The following is a 16,225-nucleotide window of genomic DNA, read 5'->3' as shown; positions in this document are numbered from 1 at the left end:
AAAATAGGCGTCAAAAACACACTTCATAATTTTACTAATGTTTTTTCTGATACGAACGATAACCAGAATTTACCTGGGAGGTTTCTCATACCTATGATGTAATTTTTAAAAAAGATATGGAAACATCACGCCATAATGGTATCTCCTCTCTTTCACACTCTACACAAGTCAAGAAGAAACATGTGCTTTGCACAATGAAGGATACAAAATAGGCATAAGACATAGTCCCTGTTCTCAAGGAGATTCCAATTCCGTGCTCAAACAGTCTGGAGGAGGCTTAGAAAATACACTGAGTAGGCAGAACAGGGGCCCAACCCCCAAGGTCAGTTTACCCTTGATAGACAAGGACATACGTCACTATTAAAGTTTTCTAATTAGAAGAATGATGGGCGCCTGGGTGGCTCAGTCGGTTGAGTGTCCGGCTTCAGCTCAGGTCGTGATCTCACGGTTCATGAGTTCAAGCCCCTCATCGGGCTCTCTGCTGTCAGCACGGAGCCTGCTTCAGATCCTCTGTCTCCCTCTCTCTCTGCCCCTCCCCTGGTCGCTCTTTCTCTCTCTCTCTCAAAAATAAACAAACATTTAATTAGAAGAATGATACAATCACATTAGTCCCTTGTTTAAACTCCCTGAACTTCCTATGGCTCCTCTAATAAGATCTAAATTCTTTAATATAGTTTCTAAGACCCTTGTAAGATCTGACCCCTCCCTACCTCTCTGGGGTCTCCCAGAGCCCCCCTCCCTCTAATGCCATCCTAAGCTTCTCTGTGTTCTTTGAAGATGTCAAATTCCTTCCTATGTCAAGACTTCTGAACACACTGTCACCTCTGCTTGGAACAGTTGACCACCCACCTCTTCTTTAACATCATTTCTTTCATGAAGCTCATGCAACTAATAATTGCTTGTCTCCCTGCATTAGAATATAAGGTCCACAAAAACATGGGACCCCCATGTCTTCTTCACCCCTATGTCCCCAGCACCCGGCATAGTGTCTTGTGCAGTGTAAGCATTCTATAAATATGTGTTGACATATTAAAATTAATCTTGGACCGAATTGCATTAATATAATGAAAAAAAAAAACGACAGAAGTTCACCATCAGGTAGTGTGCGGAGTGGGCTAGAAAGAAGAGACTTGGGTCCAGCCAACTGAATAGGAGGCTGTCGGAGCAATTCTGGCATCAGGGAACAAAGGCCTCGACCAAGACCAAAAGCAAGAGCTGGGCAGAATGAGCAAAGATAAGAAACTTCCGAAGAAGCACGACTAGGGAAGTTTAATCGGCTACCGGGCACGAAAGGGCTATGTTAAGAATTCCTGACTCGGGAGCTGTCGGCATCGAGCAGGTAAACAAAGCCCAGAGGGGCACAGGGAACACGACACAAATCACACTGAGAGACTTCCACACAATAGGTGTTGGGGAGTGAGCTGCAGAAGCCCAGGAGGGTGAAGGCTAGAGAAAGGCCACTGGATCTGGCAAGGGATCACCGGGAACCTTCACGAGGCGGAATTCGGGGGGGGAAGGTGACAGACGACACCGCAAACGGTGGAGCCAACCAATGGGAGAAGATTTCTGCCTGCAGTGTGACCATCCGGGATTCCACCTACCTTCGGAAAGAAGCTGTTGTAATACGAGGCTTCCAGAAAAAAAGCAACCGGAGTCAAAGTGCTAGGTAATGAAGAAAACAGAAGCCTGAAATTACCGTGCTCAACACAGCCAACTCCGTATCACCCAAATATAAAAGCCAGTCAGTCCCTGGGGGAGAAATCCAAAACAGAAGACACGAGGGGTGTAGAATGTCCAGTGGCTGAGAGACGAGAGGAAGTCTGCACAGCCTTCTGTGTACCGAGGAGTTGAGACCGGCAGCTCACGGGTAATACGGTATCAAAAAGGAGCCGCCACCGAGATGCCTTGGTTTCTCCGGTGACATTTACACCTGTCTCAGGGCTTTGATTTCTTTTTTTTTTTTTTTTAAGTTTATTTCTTTTTACAGAGAGAGAGAGTGCACACGCACACAGGAGAGAGGCAGAGAGAGAGAGAGAGAGAGAGAGAGAGAGAATCCCAAGCAGGCTCCAGGCTATCAGCACAGAGCCTGTCATGGGCCTCGATCCCATGAACTGTGAGATCATGACCTGAGCCGAAACCAAGAATTGGACACTTAACCAACTGAGCCACCCAGGCGCCCCTCTCGGCTTGGATTTCTGACAAGTTTCCACTGTGGATTTTTACACATTTGTTGAACCTGAGACTTAAAATCCGAGACAGTAACTTAAAATTTGTCAAAATGACCTGTGACTCGAGCTAAAACTAGAACTTAAAAATGAAGAAAAAGTATGGGGTGCCCGGATGGCTCAGTCGGTTGACGAGCATCCGACCGGCTCAGGCCATGATCTCACAGTTTGTGAGTTCCAGTCCCACATCGGGCTTGCTGCTGTCAGCATGGAGCCTGCTTTGGATCCTCTGTCCCCCTCTCCCTCTGCCCCTCCCCCACTTGTGCTCGCTCTCTCTCTCTCTCTGTCTCTCTCTCTCTCAAAAATAAGTACAACATTTTTTTTTCCAACGTTTATTTATTTTTGGGACAGAGAGAGACAGAGCATGAACGGGGGAGGGGCAGAGAGAGAGGGAGACACAGAATCGGAAACAGGCTCCAGGCTCCGAGCCATCAGCCCCGAGCCTGACGCGGGGCTCGAACTCCCGGACCGCGAGATCGTGACCTGGCTGAAGTCGGACGCTTAACCGACTGCGCCACCCAGGCGCCCCACAACATTTTTTTTTTAAGTGAAGCAGGTAGATGGGTGCCTGGTTGGCTCAGTCATAAGAGCATGCGACTCTTTTTGAATTTTTTTAATGTTTATTCACTTTTGAGAGAGAGAGACAGAGCGCAAGTGGGGGAGGGACAGAGAGAGGGAAACACAGAATCCGAAGCAGGCTCGGGGCTCCGAGCTGTCAGTATAGTGGACACACTGATGACTAGAACCCACAAACCACGAGATCATAACCTGAGACGAAGTCAGAAGCCCAAGTGACTGAGCCACCCAGGCGCCCCAAGAGCTTGTGACGCTTGACCTCGGGGTTGTGAGTTCAAGCCCCACATTGGGTATCGAGATGACTTAAAAATAACATCTAAAAAAATAAAATATAAAATAATAAACTCTTTTTTTAAAAACGTGAGGCAGATAGAGATGGAACACTGCCTCACTTGTACTGAAAAGGGTTCCAAGCTCTCTGACCTCATAATTTCCTTAACCGGATCATTTTATAAACCACTCCATTTTGTCACGTACTTCAACAAGCCTTCATCTACAGAAAGGCTGCTGTCACATCTTGAACCCAAATAACAACCCCAAATGAGTAATCCTGGGGAGTATACATCTTGTCCCTCACATCTAATTGCTTATATGGCCACACATTTGCTTCATCTACTTTTGCTAATTTAAAAGTTATTCAAGTCAGTTCATTTTTATTCTTGGAGGCTATTCAAAGGTGATTACACATAACCCTTTATGTGCTTTGGAACACATCCCTACTGTTTAGAAACATTCACAAGGGACAATCTTGAAGCTAAGTACATCAGGTCCCTCCGGTTCCCCAGGCTTTACAATCTTTTATCCCCAAAGCATAAAAATGAACATGATGACTTTGTTCCCTATTCCTCCCATTAGTTGTTAATTGATGCTTATCACATTATGGCTATCTCCGAGTCTCTTCAGAGAGTGTGAAATGCATGAAGTCATTCTGTGGTTACCTGTGAAAAGGAAGAAAATCAGGACCATGGCCATCGTGTACCCAAAATACAAAATGGCGCTTGCCGTGCCTGTGATTTGAAGTTTGGCGAAGAAGTAATGAACTGTATATATCAGAAGATAAACAGCTGTAAAACTGCTAGTGAAAAAGGCTCTCCACCACCAGTGATAATCCTGCAAAAAGAAGTAGAAAAAATTCACTTTAGGTGAAACCTAACTCTAAACGGGTTAGCGATTATTGTGATAACAAACCACATGAAACAGGCTCCATTAGATTGCGGATGAGAAGAAATCCAAGGGGAAGTTGTATAAGAAACCGTCGGACTAATGTACGTTCTGCTTGGGGTGCCTTAACATTGATAAACTCCCTGTTTCCAGGGGGACCACGTGTGCCCTCGGGGACCGTACTTGTAATGCACGCATCCTTTCTGTCATGACACTGCCTCAGCCTTGGAGGGCTTTCGGGTCAGCTTCAATTTACTGGCAGGAGCTGGGCCTGAATTGATGTGTCGGGCCAGGTAGACAAAGGTTAGTACAGAAACCGCATATAGAGCTTTCTGGTGAATGGGATTTGTCTCACCCAGCTGAATTCGGGACCCATGGGGGCATGACTGAGGTCAATACACAGGTTTGCCTCACCCTTCCCCACGGCTCCAACTGATGCTCATTTTACTGTAAAGGCACTGTGGTCAAGGGCCAAGGGAACCTACAGTGCAGAAAAGAGTTAACATAGCAGGTCTGAAGTTGCTATCTTTAGAAGGGCCTGCTTGCAAGGTTGGCCCTTGGCTTATATCTGAGAATTCGGCATTTAATCATCCCCTGACTGATAAGACGTGTTGGCTATACCTAGGCCGTACAAACAGTGTGATTTATGGCGAACACATGCTTTCCTTTTGGGGGTCTGGAATTGTTGTAATTGCTAGGCAGAGGGTGCCTATGTGACCAGCTCCCAGTAAAAACCTTGGATGTGAAGTATCTAATGGGCTTCCCTGGGCAGAAACATTGCACATATATGACTATATTTTTTATCGCTGAAAAAGGGAACGTAATTGGCGTGTCCCCTCATGGAAAAGAAAAAGTACAGGAAGACTAGACGTGGATTTCTCCAGGCTCCACCTGTGTCTTTTCCCCTTGCTGATCCTGTTGTGTGTCCTCTGGCTATATTAAGCCCTAGCCAGGCGTACATCTGTGTACTGAGTCCCCCGAGTCTTTCCAGTGAACCACCAGACATGTGGGTGGTCTTGGGGGCCTTCAAAACACTTCTGAGAAACAGAAATATACACATCATCTGCCTGTGAGTATATACTTCATTCACGATTGTTGCGGATTTTCTGTGACAAAAAAATACACCGTAGAACTGAGAAGCTGAGTATAATATATACAAAATTCTAATTTTTTCACCCTTATACTTGTAGCTCAAGAAGAAAATGCTCTAAGAACATCATGCATATGATCCTCATTCCCAAAACTCTCTATTGTTACGTTTAGAGAGTCACATTTAACTACCCAAACAAGAGGGATTTAGGGGATTTAAGAAAATAACGTTCACTACCACCTTAGTTACCCAGAAGGACATCAGAAACAAAGTGGGGGTACAGTGGGGTAAACAAAACTACTTCTGCCCATGGTAACCAAAAGTAAGAGAAAAGGCCTTTAGCAGCAATCTCAAACCCATAAAATGCAATCCTGGCCCAAGCTGTGAAAACTTCAATTGTCCAAAAAAAACAACAAAACACCAATTGAGCCAGATCTTTTGTATGTCTAAATATCAAATCAGTTCCCTGCTTTTTTCTCTGTTAACTGAATATTATGCAGCAATTATAGTAACTAGCCGGAGAGAAATTGCTTTCTGTTTAGATTTTCCATCAAAGTAGCATTAACTTTCCATCAAAGCTGCATCAAAATCAACATGTGTCATCAGGAAAACACAATATGAAACTGATCCCAAGTTGTAGAAACCAGGTAGTTAACATGTGCTTCCAATAGTGCGAGTTTGGGAAGGAGAAGATGCATTCGTTTCTTAGGTCTTTACCTCAGCACACAAGTAGAAATAACACGGCAGAACCGCAGCTTCTGAGCAGGTAATCAGGAGAATTATAAAGACCAAGAAAAGGAAGCCAAACATGAAGTACATTTGATGAGACCTGAAAATAAAAATGATAGCCTTAAAATTAACTTCACAATACACAGAAAGACCATTCCAAATGAATACAAGAGACGGTCACGTTTGTCTAACCTGAGAGATTCACTCCAGACCTTCATCGATCCATCCAACATCCAGAAACCATTCCCTGACCGACCAATGTGGCTTCAGAGTTTGGCCTGATCTCCTCCAGTACGAATCCGTGTTCCTACTTACCCCTGTTTCTCTGCTCGCGCAATTCAGTTTTCACTAAAGAACCATCAGTATCTCTATCGTTTTCTTCATCCACATTTTATGGTTGCGTTGTTTTTTTCGAGAGAGAGAGAAAGCAAGCGGTGGAGAGGGGCAGAGGGAGAGAGAGACAGAATCATAAGCAGGCTTAGCCTGACACAGGGCTCGATCGCACAACCCTGCGATCATGACCTGATCCAAAATCAAGAGTCGGACGCTTACCTGACTGAGCCACGCAGGCGCCCCTCTTCACGCACACTTTAAGGCATGCTTTCTTTTTAGCAATGGAAGGTTATAAATGCCATTATACAACCAAAAAAACCCCACAGAGTCAGGGGCACCTGGGTAGCTCAGTCGGTTGGGCATCTGACTTCGGCTCAGGAAATGATCTTGCAGTCCATGGGGTCAAGGCCCGCAACGGGCTCTTTGCTGACAGCTCAGAGCCTGGAGCCTGCTTCATATTCTGTGTCTCCTTCTCTCTCTGCCCTTCCCCTGCTCGCTTGCTCTCTGCCTGCCTCTCTCTCTCTCTCTCTCTCTCTCGAAAATAAATAAGCGTCAAAAAATTTTTTAAATCTCGTGTATATACCTGGTTGCAAGGACGAAGAATGGGGGTTGGGGAGCATCATGTATATAGATAATAAGTATATACAATGTTGTACACAGCAAGCACCCTCTTTTTCATTGAAACAAAAGTTAACTTGTCCAAAGAAGCTTTTAGTTTTCACTTTAAAATTATCCCATCAAAAACATCTGGAAAATACAGTTACATAATCTATTTTGCAGCATGTTAAATATTTCGTTGCTGACAAGGTAACAGATTTTACTGCTTATCTTTTAAACCAATTTGCCACAATGCTGTTTAAAAAGTGAGCAATTAATGTGCATGATTAAACCTCACTTTTGAGGACTTGAAAGCTTTGTCTGAAAGATTGCTTTGGGATGAAAGTGTTAGAAATACACACAGCTGGCTACTCCATTTGATTTTATGGGGCCTTTGCCCCATCTCCAAAACTCCCTCTGCAGCGACACCCCACTTGCCCAGCTCCTGAAAGCAGAATGCAGTCAAGAATCAGGAATTAAGGAAAAAGGGACTGGGGGAAACTGAAATAGCTGTCACGGACCTGGAGCTTTGCAAGTAAAAACTGTCGCACTTTGGAAAGCCTGGGTTCTCACCTTACGTGCGTTTCTGTCTTGGTTACCAGAATTCTTTAAAAAAAAATTTTTTTTTAATATGTATTTATTTTTGAGAGAGACAGAGACAGAGCATGAACAGGAGAGGGCAGAGAGAAAGGGAGAGACAGAATCCAAAGCGGGCTCCAGGCTCTGAGCTGTCAGCACAGAGCCCGTCGTGGGGCTCGAACCCACGGACCGTGAGATCATGACCTGAACCGAAGTCGGTCACTCAACAGCCTGAGCCACCCAGGCGCCCCTTGGTTATCAGAATTCTTTTTTTAGAGATTTTTTTTTTAATGTTTATTTGTTTTTGAGAGAGAGAGAGAGACAGAGCGTGAGCGGGGCAGAGAGAGAGGGAGACAGAATCCGAACCAGGCTCCAGGCTCTGAGCTGTCAGCACAGAGCCCGACGCGGGGCTCGAACTCGCAAACTGTGAGATCATGACCTGAGCCGAAGCCGAACGCTTAACCGACTGAGCCACCCAGGAGCCCCGGCTATCAGAATTCTTAAACCCCAACAGATTCAAAGCAGCAGATAAAACGAGGAAAGCTGTGAGGAAAGAGCAGGCATCCTGACACCAGAACTAACAGTTGACAGAAAGGAGAGCCGAAAAACATGACTTACAGCTCAGAGTAAGTCTTTGAAGCTGTAAGTCTTCCAAGTATTTTTAGCAGAGGAACTCTGAACTCTTGCATGGAAGGTCGGTATGGAAAAGAGATACACATCACGGCTGCCTCTTCAGGTCTTTAGGTGCCTCCTTCCAAGGGACACCCCCCCCCCGCCCCACCCCCTGCGAAGGCTCGGAGAAGTGTGGTGTGAGCCAACTTTGTAAGTCATCTGGAAAGGCTTAAAAAGAGGTTACTGCTTTAAAAAAAGGAAACCTGCGTAGAAATTTCCATCAAAAACTGTCTTTAAAAACTTGTGAATTAAGTCTCAGTTCCCTAGGAAGTCCCCCCCACCCCAGGGGTCAGAGGGCTATTTCCTGGATAAAACCAGAGGCAAATGAAGTTTTGCCATACCCAGACTCTAACCTCCTTGAAATATAGAAAACTTCGTTTATCAACAATTAAGATGTTTTGAGGTTGTGACGATACCGTACTCACCAAATACTGTTCAGAATGAGAAAGAGTTGAATGAAAACACAGCCAAAAGGTAAAATGCCACCGACCATGATGCCAAACAGTGGTTTCGTAAAAAAACTCTGCTGAGGAATGTGACGGGGAATCTGGTTCGTGCAAACTGGAAACCTAAACTGCTCGAAGAGAAATCAATGGAAAATCAGAATGACATGAAATTGAAGTGAATTTATAGACATATAATCACAAGACAGAATCCTGAATCGGAACTGGACGCAGAACACTTCCCAGAGCAGTCACGTGGGCAGAGGCTAGACCGACACTGTGCTATAGAAAGATAATGCAAGCCACACAGGCAGTTTTAAATTTTTTAGAAGCCGCATTTTAAAGAGTAAAAAGAAACAGGTGGAATTAACTTGTGAATCCATTTCATCGGATCTAACAAATGTTCTCAGTTGCGTGTGTCATTGCTGTAAGAGGGACTCAGTAGGGGCACCTGGGAGGCTCGGTCTCTCCAACGCGCTCTCTCTCTCTCTCAAAAATAAATACACATCACAAAAAACTGTTTAAAAAAAGAAGTGGTCAGTAGATGTTTTCTATTTGGCTGCTGTTGTTCTGTCTGCAATCCACTGTGGATTTGCCACTTCCTCACAGCACGTCCCAGTTTGGAAGCAGCCACATTTCAGGCCCTCAAAAATCACACGTGGCCAGTGGCCACCACACGAGAAAGCACACAGCTAGGCAACAAGGATGTTTATCATTTCCTGTCAGTTTCAAGGGAGAGACTGGACAAGATTTAGTGGTGCCTATTCCAACATGAAGTAATACATGTCAAAAAGTCGTCTCAGAATTTGTCTCACGCATTTCCCTTAAAATCTGTCGGTAGTTTTCAGACATTTTTTCTTTTTTTCTGCTCTGTGTGGACCTCCAGCTTCCGTTTTGTGCTGTCTGATTTCTCCCTTTGCACACAGTGTGCAAACTCACACTATGTCTTTACACATTCCTTTTGCAGAGTAGTCTTTTCAGTGTCCTGCTCCTTTGCCCTGTATGTAGAATAAGCTAACTTCAAATCTATAAACTCAACAGTTCCATTTTCAGACTGTACCTTAGCTTTCTTCCCCCGCCGTCTACTTTTCTGACTCGGTTAAAGTCAGCCTTCCTACTACTATATATCCTTTTAATTTTCTCCAACAGAGACAGAAATTTAAACAACCTATAAAGTGGGGAGTACTTTAAATAACGTCTTTTAAAGGGTTACTGGGTTCCATTTTTGTTAATTTTTAAATCTTTGATTCTGGAATGATTATCCCAGGATGCCTGGCTGGCTCAGTCAGAAGAATGTGTGACTCTCGATCCTGGGGTTGTGAGTTCGAGCCCCATGCTGGGTATATAGATTACTTAAAAATAAAATATTTTTTAAAAGGAGTATTCTAGGAGCGCTGGGGTGGCTCAGTCAGTTAGGCGTCCAACTTCGGCTAAGGTCATGATCTCACGGTCTGTGGTTCAAGCCCTGTGTCAGGCTCTGTGCTGACGGCTCAGAGCCTGGAGCCTGCTTTGGATTCTGTGTCTCCCTCTCTCTCTGCCCCTCCCCTGCTCATGCGCTCTCGCTCTCTCTCTCTCTCTCTCTCTCTCTCTCAAAAATAAATAAACATTTAAATAAATGAAGAAATAAATAAATAGGATTATTCTTCGTAGTTTTCTCCAATGGTACATTTCACATTCCATGTACAGTAATATACACGTTGAGGTATTATTTCAGACATCAGTCAATGGTCAAAAGCAGTATTTTAGAAATTTACCTTTTTCTTGGCTCCAAAATACGCACCCACAAATGTTAGGGGTACTGAAATTCCACACCACATTGCCAGAATCCCTATCAGAGTACCAAAGGAGATGGCAGCCGATGAACCTTCCACCCAAAGAATCACGTTCATAAAAAAGAGGTCGGCAAAGACAACACTGGGGAGAAAAAGAGTCATCAGGAAGCAATATGCTTTCGTGAAAATGTTAAACTCATACTTGAGGTGAATATCAGAACGTTCTTTTGGTGAGAAGGATAGAATAAATTATAAGGCTATACCCTAAAAGAATAGTAAATCTCACTGTGGGAAACCAGTCATTGAGCTGGGACTTAAACCCAATACCATCTTTGCACCCCTAGAGTCCAGCAGAAAATAAATGAGATGGGGAGTAATATGCCACGGAAAAACTCAATATGCAATAGAGCGAACACAAAGACAATGCATAGACTCGGGGCACCTGGGTGGCTCAGTCGGTTAAGCGTCCGACTCGGTTTCGACTCAGGTCATGATCTCATCTCACGGTTCGTGGGATGGAGTCCGGCATCAGGCTCTGCGCTGACGGTGCAGAGCCTGCTTGGGATTCTCTCTGCCCCTCACCCGTTTGCGTGCTCTCTCTCAAAATAAATAAATAAATAAACTTAAAAAAAAAAAGAAAATGCATAATAAAAACAGATTTTTTTAAATCTTGTTATTACTTGAGAGAGAGACAAAGACCGTGGGGGGGGGGGGTGCGTAGAGAGAAAGAGAGGGAGAGAGAGAATCCCAAGCAGGCTCCGAGCTGCCTGTGCAGAGCCCGATGTAGGACTTGAGCTCACAAAACCCGCTAGATCACGACCTGAGCAGAAATCAAGGGTCGAACATTTAACCAACCGAGCCACTCAGGCGCCCCTAAAGACAGATTTTAGAATCCTAGACTGAAATAGGCTACAGGCCTCAAGTCCAATAAATGTTCACTTAAAGCAAGAGCTTTAAGTCAATCGCTCAAAATCAACAGGTCAGCTGCTGAATCTACTGGATAAATCACCAGGCAAGCCCAGTTGTCGTGCCCCTATTTGTTCCAGACAAGTTGGCTCAGTGCTACAGGTGAGTATGGGCAACCATATGGATGTGAGTGTTTCTGAAAGCCTAAAACATGAGGTTGAAAAGGTGGGCGGAGGCTAGATTGTGGAAGGCTTTGAATGGCAGGGTAAGGAATGCGGACGTCCAGAAGCGGCCGGAGGGTTTTTACGCTCAAAGCTGTGAGGTACATAGTACAGTCTTCCCGGCAGATGAGTCCACAGCGTGGCAAAGGACAGACCTAAAGGAAGAGAAACTAGAGACCAGGAGACTAGATAAAAAGTGGTAAGAAACAGTATAATGTGGTGATGGTTAAAACCTAAGTGATGGATATGAAACACATGAAGAATTAAGAGGTTTGGTCAAAGATGGTACATGGAAATCACACCTTTGGCTCTGCTCCCTCCTCAAAACTCTGATAAAATTATGGTGAAAGAACTTTAAAAGGGTATGAATACACAAGGGTGGGGGGCACAGGAGAGAAGCAACCCATTTTGTAAACCAGACAGCAGAAGGACAAGTAGTAACTGAGTTAGTAGAACAGGGAGACCCGGGATCCCGAGTCGTCCGTAGGGAAAGCTGAGCAGCAACTCCGCTGACACCAAGGAGCTCCAACAAAGGCTCAGGGATTTGTAGCGCCGGGTTCCTCTGGAAGTGGGAGGGAAGGAGTGGCTAAAACCAGGACTGGTTGGAAGTCAGCCTAAGACACTGACAGGATTGCCGGCTCCCTCCCGACTCTGCAGAGCCAAGGAACTTCCCTTCCTGACCCCAGCAGAAGACTGGAGGTCTAGTCTCTCAGAGAAGGTCCCTGAAGCTCAGAAGAAAACTTTAAAAAGGAAAATCTGTGACTGACATCCTCGGAGAGATTAGAGGAGGCACTGCAACCATGAAGCAAGAGGAATTCGAAATATGACAAGGAGAACTAAAACCTCAGTAAAAGGGTTGGGATATAAAGCTAATGATATGTCTTAGAGAGCAGCGTTAGGGGTGCCTGGGTAGCTCAGTTGGTTAAGCTTCCGACTCTTGGTAACGGCTCAGGTCATGATCTCAAGGCTCGTGGGTTGAGTCCCTCAGAAGGAGGATAAGGAGGAGGGGGGGGAAGAGAAGAAGAAATGAAGACACCCTAAGTGCCCATCGAAGGATGAGTGGACAAAGAAGGTGTGGTGCACATATACATTAGCACATTATTCGGCCTAAAAAGTGAGGAAATCCTACCATTTGCCACAACATGGATGGACCTTGAAGGCATTATGTTGACTGAAATAAGTCAGAGAAAGACAAACGCCGTATGATCTTCCTTACACGTGGAATCTAAAACGCAAACAAAAGCAAACCAAACTCCTAGAAGAAGAAAATCACACGTGTGGTTTCTGGGGCCAGGGTGGAGGCACGGATTGGAGGAAGGTGGTCAAACTTCCAGTTAGAAGAGAAGTACGTCCTGGGGACGTGATGTACAACGTGATGACTACCGCTAACACGGCCGTGTGACGGGGAAGCTAAGAGAGTAAATCCTCAAGAGTTCTCATCATCACAAGGAGAGATTTGTTTTCCTTTTTTCCCCTTTCTTTTCTTTTTATTGTATCTACGTGAGATGACGGACGTGAGACGAACCCTTTGTGGGACTCATTTCACAATATATGTAAATTGAACTGCGATGTATGTCGATTGTTTCTCAACAAAACTGGAGGAAAAAGAAAAAAAATTGAACAGAAGAAAAAAACGAAAGAAAGGAAAATTAGATAGACAACCCAGGCACGTGCAAAATAGGAGTTACTTGAATAGACAGAGTTCTTTTTTAATTTTTTTTAATGCTTATTCTCGAGAGAGAGACAGACAGAGACAGAGACAGAGGGTGAGTGGGGGAGGGTCAGAGAGAGAGGGAGACACAGAATCGGAAACAGGCTCCAGGCTGTCAGCACAGAGCCTGATGCGGGGCTCGAACTCACATACCGTGAGGTCATGATCCGAGCCGAAGTCGGACGCTTAACTGACTGAGCCACCCAGGAGCCCCTAGACAGAGTTCTTAATGTCTTTTAGGGATATTAAATAATTCCTCAAGGTCAGACAGCTGATAAGAGGCAGAGCTAGGATTCGAATTCACGTGTGTGTGTGATTCTTTAAGGGCAAGCTGTTTGCATCCCACTATGCTATACTAAAGCCTCTATGGTGGGGACCTCCCCCCACCACCAATCAGGGTGTCTTCCCCCAGACATTTAGTCAAAGACCAGAGAGAGGGAACATGGTAACATCCACATTATGAGGCACCGGGTAAGGCTTTGAGGTCTCCCGTCGAGGGAATCTCTGGTTTAGTCCTGTAGTTGGAAGTTCTCTCAAGGTCCATTCCAATTCTAGGATTTAATGCTGCCTTCCAATTTCTGATTCGGGATCATTTTTTTTTTTTTTTTGGATGTTCCTCATCTCTCATGATAAACCAACTTCAGCCATTTTCTCCTTCATTTTACTATTTCTGCCTCACCCCCCCCCCCCCCACCTTGTGTGTACGACCTCTTCTGCGTACTAAATCTATGTCGGTAGGGACATTGTGCTTTTTCAAGGCTCATACTTTGCCCCTGCTGGAGCTGTGGTTTTGAACCCTTTCAAACAACAACAAATACAACCACAGTAAACCTCCACCTTAGGTCTCATTGGTTTCTGGCATCTTAATAAGGGAGGCTGGTTTCCCATGATTTAACCATACTTCTTCAAATGTTTCTTAATACCTTTCTGCTCTAATGAATTTGTTTAGCCACAGTATTCCTCTGCCAAATTTCCTAGCTTTTGAGAGATTCATTTCAGCCGTTATCATTCCATGGCCAGAAAAAATTACTTCTCACTTGACAAATCATAACCTCCCTTCTTATACATAAATTCAATTAACCTGTCTCAACGATTTCCCTTTTGAAAGTACACTCTAGAATGTTAATATGTGTTTTATATTCTAAATAGTTCTTCCTTTGTTGGTCTCTAATTATTTCTAGACCTTTTCATGGAATCTTAAACAGCAAAACTAAAAGGAGACTCGAGAGGTCATCCGGGTTCATCTCCTACCTGAAACATTTATTCACACACTCATCAAACATTTATTGAGTACCTATGTGTTCGGCCCTGGTGTTCAAAGATAAATAAAAATCTTTGCTCTGCAAAGCTCAGTCTAGTGGGGGACAGAGATAAACAAATAAATTACAACACGACACGGAAAATGCTATGGCAGATGATAAACACAGAGCAGTAGGAACACAGAAGAAAAGAGTGACCAAAAATACTTTATAGCTCACAAAACAATTTCACAATCCATTAGTTCATTTATTTCTCTGAACGACTCTGTGACACAGGCATCACAGGCAAGGAAACGGACAATCAGGAAGGGGATAGGACTTCCCCAAAGTCACTTAGCTAATACTGACTGCCTAATATTAAGTGCTGGAATTCAGACTTGCTTCTTCTAATTGTAAAGTTTGGGTGCATGACCATCAAACTATGCTGCCTCTTCTTTTCCCTTCCTACCACTTTTGGGGTTACATGAAGGAAACGTATGTAGTTTAATAGTCTTACTTTCTTCCATTTCTTCTAGGGAGCCTAAGTGTTCATTAGTCTAAATGCTTCTCCTCTTAAATGTAAAGCCTGATTTTTTTTAAATAATAAATTTGAAGCCAGTTTTACACTGCCCATTTATGGCACTGTATCAGCTACTCACACGTTTATACACTGCGAGGCACTGAACTTCTCTTTCAACCTACTACTTTCTAAGAAATAAGAATGCCAGTACCTTACGATTTTCTCTCCCATCGACCTAAGAGGGCCCCTAAACCACTTGAGGGAAATCTATCCTTTGTATCACGCCTGTTTACTGCTTTAAAACTGCATTCAGGGGTGCCTGGGTGGCTCAGTCAGTTGAGCGTCCGACTCCTGATTTCGGCTCAGGTCATGATCCCAGGGTCATGGGATCGAGCCCCTCATTGGGCTCTCCACTGAGTGTGGAGCCTGCTTAAGATGCTCTCTCTCTCCCCTTCTGTCCCTCTCCCCCACTCACACTCTCTCTCTAAAATACAATTTAAAAAATTTACAAAATTTTAATTGCATTTAGTTCTACTAACAGAACTAGGAAACTGAATCTGTTTTGTACTTTTAAATTATTCACTTTATTCAATCATACAGTGATTGTTTACTGAGTACTTATTCCATATAAGGCACTTATACTCTGTATAAGGCACTTGGTTACACACTGTGAAAGATACAGAAATGAATAAGACCTCATACCCTCATGAACATTAGAATGCAGAATGAGGGGCGCCTGGGTGGCGCAGTCGGTTAAGCGTCCGACTTCAGCCAGGTCACGATCTCGCGGTCCGTGAGTTCGAGCCCCGCGTCGGGCTCTGGGCTGATGGCTCAGAGCCTGGAACCCGTTTCCGATTCTGTGTCTCCCTCTCTCTCTGCCCCTCCCCCGTTCATGCTCTGTCTCTCTCTGTCCCAAAAATAAATAAACGTTGAAAAAAAAAAAAAGAATGCAGAATGAGATAAGACATATCACAAATAACTGTAATCTAAGGGACACTGTGATAAGTAGTATAGCGATGGTGAGAGACACTGTACAATTTCAAACATGGAAATGGTGGCATTTGAGCTGGGGCTTAAAACAATGAATAGAAATCTGGCATCGGAGGGTTGGAAAGAAGTGATTACAAAAAGGTGGAACAACACAGAAAGATGGAACAGCATGAGCAAAGGCATGATAGCAGAAGGGTTGCTAATAACCACAGCTACCATTCACTGAGCACTTAGTATGTGCGAGGCACTGTTCCAAATGCAGTACGTACGTTATCCCGTTTAATCCTCACAGCTCAACCAGGAGGAAAGGGACACCATTATTCCCATATGACCCATGAGGAAACCCAGGATTAGAGAGGTAACATCACTTGCCCAACAGGCCATGATTAGTAAATATTATCTGAAGCTCTTTTTTTGCCGAATTTAAAAGACACCTGCGTAGCGCGATAATTTTAAATCTGC

General features: G+C 44.3%; 1 protein-coding gene across 3 annotated transcripts in view; it reads right to left on the bottom strand.

Annotated features, from left to right (window-relative positions):
• LOC125156855 (transmembrane 9 superfamily member 2-like) overlaps positions 1–16,225 on the bottom strand; it is an 86,384-nt gene that overhangs the window by 9,730 nt on the left and 60,429 nt on the right. The window contains exons 13-17 of one of the 3 annotated variants that reach the window (XM_047843036.1): positions 10,160–10,319; positions 8,388–8,536; positions 5,770–5,881; positions 3,740–3,911; positions 1,601–1,662 (exon numbers count right to left, since the gene is read on the bottom strand). In XM_047843036.1, the coding sequence (XP_047698992.1) occupies positions 1,655–1,662; positions 3,740–3,911; positions 5,770–5,881; positions 8,388–8,536; positions 10,160–10,319 (601 nt within the window). In that variant the 3' untranslated portion in view covers positions 1,601–1,654. Of the gene's footprint in view, positions 1–1,600; positions 1,663–3,309; positions 3,912–5,769; positions 5,882–8,387; positions 8,537–10,159; positions 10,320–16,225 lie in introns of those variants that run through there. The other 2 variants (XM_047843035.1, XM_047843034.1) reach the window with 2 other exon arrangements.

Source organism: Prionailurus viverrinus, chromosome X (genome assembly GCF_022837055.1).
Source record: "Prionailurus viverrinus isolate Anna chromosome X, UM_Priviv_1.0, whole genome shotgun sequence".
Classification (NCBI taxonomy): Eukaryota; Metazoa; Chordata; class Mammalia; order Carnivora; family Felidae; genus Prionailurus; species Prionailurus viverrinus.
Note: the sequence above shows the minus strand (reverse complement) of the source record. Positions and strands in the feature narration are given on the sequence as shown.